Source organism: Alexandromys fortis, unplaced genomic scaffold (assembly GCF_014885135.2).
Source record: "Alexandromys fortis isolate MF-2015 unplaced genomic scaffold, M_Fortis_MF-2015_v1.1 scaffold_4, whole genome shotgun sequence".
In the NCBI taxonomy this organism is placed as follows: Eukaryota; Metazoa; Chordata; class Mammalia; order Rodentia; family Cricetidae; genus Alexandromys; species Alexandromys fortis.
In genome coordinates this window covers 29775244-29781292 of record NW_026067944.1, presented here as the reverse complement: position 1 = coordinate 29781292, position 6049 = coordinate 29775244, and the positions used below count along the sequence as shown (strand labels likewise).

The window sequence follows — 6049 nt, the reverse complement described above, 5'->3', positions numbered from 1 at the left end:
AACAGTACACAGTGCTATTCTAGGGGAGAGGTGGAAATCAATGGGGATTCCAGCACAGTGTATTAAAGGAGAATGGACGGGGATAACTGTAATCAGATGCCATTTGCACAGAGCCCAGTGCTGACAGTGCAGGCTTTGGGACCTCTTGGTTCATCTGCTCACAGCCTGTCACTGACCAACCCGGACCAGGAGTTGTGATGGGTGGGCAGACAGCCATCAAGGTAAAAACTATATCTGGAAGAGCTAATTTAGGGCACTGAGGCCTAATTTAAAGCTTGCCTGGTAAGCGCACCCCCATCTACAACAGAAAGCATCTCTAATTCAGTTGAGAAAAAAATATGCTAAATACCAAGTATGGAAAGATGGTGATGGGGGCGGGCACATGCTGAAACAGTGCTGTCCTTGGGAAGCATGTGTGCCTTTTGAGGACTGACCAGTGCCTACACCAGCTCTGCACTGGACATGCTGGGGTGAGGCCTAATGCCTGCCCATTAGCAGCTAGCCTGTCAGAGTCAGCGCTGTGGGAAGGGACAGTGAGGGAGGAACACCCGAGGTGTTGAAATGCACTGCCTCTGAACTGGAGAAGGCAGGCCTCGAGGGAAGGCGAGGAGTCACACAGTTACAGTTGGAACACAGGCACAGGGTTGCGGCTGTTTGTAAAGCTTGAGGCAGTGATATTTGCTCTGGTCTCTTGGCCAGCTAACGAAGCCCCAGAATGCACCTCAGTCATTAATTCTATGGCTGTTGGTTGGCTGATGTTTTAGATAATGTTGGCTTTTGTTGGCAAAAACATTACTTTTAAAACAAGGAGGTCCCAATGAGCAGAGCTGCTTCCCTGCATTCAGTTTCTACCCACTCAGCCCACCGGAGATTCCCGTGGTCGCCTCTAGGGCCCACCCTGGGCTTGACTTGACCCCTCCTCTCCCCTAACTGTACTCTAGGATTTCTGACTCTTAGGCTTTGGCTCTTCCTATTCTGCTCTTTGGAAATCTCTGCTTGCTCTAGGTAAATAAACAGCACAGAAATGGCTAGATATACTGAGCAGGCTGCTGTGCAGTGGGTGCCACCTGGGCAGAGCTGAACGGCGCCAAGGATAAGACTGTGTCTGCCCAAAGCTGAGTTGAACTTTGCCTCTGAGGGGCAGAGTATGAGGCCAGTGGGGCAGAAACAGAGGAGCCAGGAACAAGGAACAAAGTGGTAGAGACACAGTTATAGCAGGCGAGCTTCGTTTCCTGTTGACTGCAGAGTCTTCACACTCCAGACCCTGAAAAGGAGCACTGTCTTGCTGTCATATCTCACAGCTTACACATGACAGTGACAAAGGAAAATGAGAGGGCAGATGTATCAAGAGCAGAGTGACTTAGAGCGAGAAAACCCTGTGCGGAGTCCTGGGAGCTGCCTGCTGTGTGTTATTTATACATGGGGGATACGCTGTTCCCCCGGGGTCATTACAGTGATCATAAGACATGGCCCGTGAAAACCCCAAATGAATCCTCAGGTCGAGAGAGACAACTGAGCAGGTAGAAGGAGGCTGGATCCACATCCACAGGCACGGAACTTGGATCAACCCACTCGGATTGGGCTGAGCCCTGCATTAATACATTACTGTTTCTTTGTTTGGTCCTCACAGCAGCCCTGAGGGCAAATTCTGTTCTTACTTATTTAAAGGTTTTATTTATTTATCATGTGTTGTGTGTATGTATGTATGTGGGTGTGCACATGCCACACTATGACTGTAGGTTTAAGGACCCACAGTGAACTGGGGCCATCAGGCTTGGTGGCAGGCACCTTTACCCACTAGGTAAACGCCATCTCGGCCCTATGACAGAAGATTCAAAGGTTATGAATCCAGAGTCACACAGACACTGAATCCTAGCCTTACTCTGCAGCGGACACATGTATCCAAAGCTAAGTCCCTTGGACACTGTCAGTTATTGCATAGTTCTTTATTTGGACCAAATTATAACACACTTGTTAGTCTATTCCCTGCCTACTGATTCCAAGAACAAACAGTTTTTGCTAGGAGTGGATGTCCTGGTGTACAAGATGTGCAAGAGATATGCATATACACAGAGAAAACAAAGCATCCAAAAATAAATGTGAGGCCGGGAGGAGAGGGTGACTCCACACCCCATAAGCCTCCATGTCTCAGAGGGGCTGCTGCAAATGCGTACTACACTAACTGCTTCCCAGGAGTGACACCTGACCATCAGAAAGGCTTTTCCTGTACAAATGCCTAGGGAAGTTCTAGTCAGAGAACACATACACACTTGTTTATATTTGTGTGGATTACATTATTTCTCTACAAATAAGACTTAATTGTATTTTAAACATTAACTAATAATACATTTACACACACAATTCAAAACAAGGAGAAGCTATCCCATAGAGTCACAGGCTACGTGCTTAGGAGGGACTACATGCTCTGTCACTGTACAAATGTCCTTAGCTGGAGGAGGGACTTGTGATGAGGAAGGGGCCTGTGGGACAGTGATGTTCAACTTTGACCTCAATTGTGACACGGGTGTCTAGTAATTCCTGCCTCTGTATGGATTACACACTTAAATTTGTGCTGTATTTCACAGTGTTTAAAAAGTCAAACTAAAACACAAAACTCTGTGTTAAGGGTACTTGTTGCTCTTGCAGAGGGCCCAAACTTGGTTTCTAGCACCCACATGGTGGCTCACAACACTCTAGATCCGATGCCCTCTTCTGACCTCCGTGGCCACCATGCATGCATGTGGTACTTACACATTTGTATCATACACATTAAAAAATCCCTAGAAAATGAAACTGTGTGACTAATAAGGAACACATATGTCCAGATATGTCCCATGATGCTCACATTCGGTCCCTGCCAGCCCTAGGTGGCTAGGACAGGCTTCCTCGTAATTTTATGGTTGATTTCCAGTGCTATTCTTGCCTGTGAGTTGGGAGGGCCCAGCTCTCGCAGCCTCCACCTCAGCTTTTCACAGCAGCAGTAGAATATGGTACAGGTGGCTGGAGAGTCAGTGGGCACAGGTGCCGAGCCTTACCTGTCACAGTGTTCTGCTGCAATCTCAAGTTTCCTCTGGGATTCGATCTTCAGCTCCCTGACCATGGTCAGCCAGGCCCTGAAAACCTTCTTCTGCAGTAAGTGGGCACAGAGTTTTCTTACTTCTTTCTCCAGATCATCGACATACTAGTGGGTGAAGACACAGTTAAAGATGAGAGAAATATAGTATCAGTGGACAAGTACAGTAAGTAAAAAACAAAACAAGCAAACAAGCAAAAACCAAATGGGAGAGAACCAAAACAACATATAAAGCAAAACAGTAAAAGATGCAAAAGGCTGAAAGATAGTAAGGCAGCCAAAATAATATCTTCTGCAGTGCACTATAACAATAACAGCAATTCAGGAGTAGAAACGGGTGTAAGATTGATCAGAGGTTTCAAAATCAACCTAAGTACTGTGTGACCAAAACAAAAACAAACAAACAACCCAAGGACTATAAAACACAAAAGATGAAGTAAGGATTCATTATAATATAAACACACAGACTTTATGGGAAAAGCATCATGTGCTTGGGATTTAATACTAACCAAAGTTGACAACATTTTAAAGGAATGAACTGGATTTGTGACTCTTTTTGGAAAACCAAAGTGACTGGCATTATGAAGGCTATTCAGTTTTTTTTATTGGGGAGTTGAACAAGGAGATGTATTTACTTAGTTTTGATTTTCTGAGGCAAGGTCTTACTATATACTCTAGACTAGCCCTGAATTAATTGCTGTCCTCCTGCCTCAACTTCCCAAGTGCTGAGATCATAAGCATGTGTCATCATCTCACATGGCTCAAGGAGATGCATTTAAAGTCCTTTCCCCGTGTCCATACCTGGAACCAGCTTCGGAGGACTCTTCTACACAGTAGCTGGGAATACAGCTGATCAGCCTGGGCTGTTCTCACAGCCAGAGCTTCCTGGCTGCACTGGAACCAAGTGAGCAGGCATTTTCGTTGAAGAGCCAAAGAGTAATGTTCTTCTGCTACCTGGAAAATGTTTGAATGAAAAGAGGAACACCATTCCTTAGATTTTAAATCACTTAAGGGAACACACAGCTAGGAAATGATAGTACACAGCAGGTGTAGATAGTTATGTGGATTGTGTATAATAATCTTGAGTTGCCTGTAGTCTATTGTCCTTGTTCTGTGGAGGTCACAGATTCACAGGGTGCTGACTCCCTGGAGGTCGCAGGCATTCGCTGGTTATGGAAATGGAATAAGCAGCTTCCACGACATCACTTCATGTCCACTAACCCTGGCCTGGGGCTGGCAGTGCTCTTAGTTTGCTCTCCTGGAACCTGGACAGCAATTCCACAACAGACGGCTCTTTACTATGTACTTAACCACGTCTAACGAGGAAATGCCGATGCTTTCAATTAGTGTTATAGATTGAACTGTCACCAGGATTGAAATTTAGACATTATCAATAAACCACAAACCATTGATTCAAAAATAACATGATGAATATTTTAATGTCTTACCAATTTAAGTGGCCGGGAGTATCATCCCAAATAAATACAACTTAGCTTTTATGTGTAAAAGAGAGACTGTTATGTTCCTTTGACAGGAGAAGAGACCTCTAGAGACAGTGACACGTTTCCCAGGTCTCATCTAGTCACCCAGCACTGTGAACCTGTTTCATCCAAGCAGATCCTCGAAATGGTATCACAGGGGACTCTATATGACACATGCAGCCCTGGCAGCCAAATGCAGACTAACATTCCATCTGTTCTGAACTTCTTGATCATTGACTTGAATGCCCTGTTCTAAGTCCTGAGCAAATTTGTCAAGGGAATTTGAGACATTTCATTGGTGTTGGATTTCACGGATTCCTGTGGCAGAGCAGATTGCTGTTCTCTGTGATAGCATTATGTACTCTTTGCAATGTAATTTTACAGAACCTCCCAATGGAGTAGATGGAGCTTCGTTCCTTCTTAGTGACCTTGAGCCTGGCCATGTGACTGTGCTCTGTTCAATGAAATACTAGTGGGCAGTGTTAGCAGCTAGTTAAATTAGCAGCCTGGGAATGAACCTTCACGTCATAATGAGCAGTTTATAAATCCATGGCCTAGAGCTATGGGGCTGATTATCACTCAAAAGAATGAAGAACGGGATTTGAACATAACTTCTGCCCTGGAAAGAGACATGACATTCCAAACGAGCAGACTGTCACTAATAAAAAAGTTATCTATTATTTATTCTATTTTCATTATGTATATGTGTATTTGGGTATTTTTTTTACAGCCTTTATAAATCAAATACCTGCCTTAAACTGAAGTGGGACCGTGTGGTCTCTCTGGCCACTGTAGACTCCCACCCCTGGGAGGGTGTTCTCTATTTTATTCTGCAATAAATTTTACTTATGACCTACTGTACAGTCTGTATTCAGTCGTGATGGAGGTCACGAGGACCTTGAAAGCAAGGACTCCAGAGCCAAGTCCTGGTGATGGACAGGAGGGGTTCACAACAGGGCTTGGTCCATCTGCTAGTTAATTGCTAGGCGGAAGGCACAACCCAAGTAGCTCCAGATCCAGTGCGTAGGACTAGGGAGAGCCTGGGACGGAACCTATACTGGCCTGCAGACTCCTGAGAATTGAGCATGAATTGTAACGGACTGAGATTTCGGGGTTGTCTATGGACTTTATCATAGTAATCCAGCCACTTCCCACTTTCTGCTGTAAACCATGCTAAAACTGAGTCGCCTCTATTCCTCCTGCAGCGGTGATCTCTAATAAAACCACCCTAGTTTCCAAAACCCCTTAAATTACAAGTATCTAGATTACCAAATCAAACTCTTTACTCAAAACAGAAATGTACGTACTCAAACCAGTTATCTTTCTGCTTTTTGTTTTGTTTCATTTTGTTTTTGTGAGACAGGGTTTCTCTGTGTAGCTTTGGAGCCTGTCCTGGAAATCTCTCTGTAGACGAGGCTGGCCTCAAATTCAGAGATCTGCCTGTCTCTGCCTCCGAGTGCTGGGATTAAAGGTGTGTGCCACCCACCACCTGGCA

General features: G+C 44.9%; 1 protein-coding gene across 2 annotated transcripts in view; it reads right to left on the bottom strand.

The window, feature by feature from the left end:
* The window catches only part of Ccdc191 (coiled-coil domain containing 191), a 67103-nt gene that overhangs the window by 3685 nt on the left and 57369 nt on the right, over positions 1-6049 (bottom strand). For both annotated transcript variants that reach the window (XM_050148797.1, XM_050148798.1), the window contains 2 exons: positions 3875-4027; positions 3036-3181 (listed from right to left, as the gene is read on the bottom strand). In XM_050148797.1, coding sequence (XP_050004754.1) covers positions 3036-3181; positions 3875-4027 — 299 coding nt within the window. The remainder of the gene's footprint in view (positions 1-3035; positions 3182-3874; positions 4028-6049) is intronic.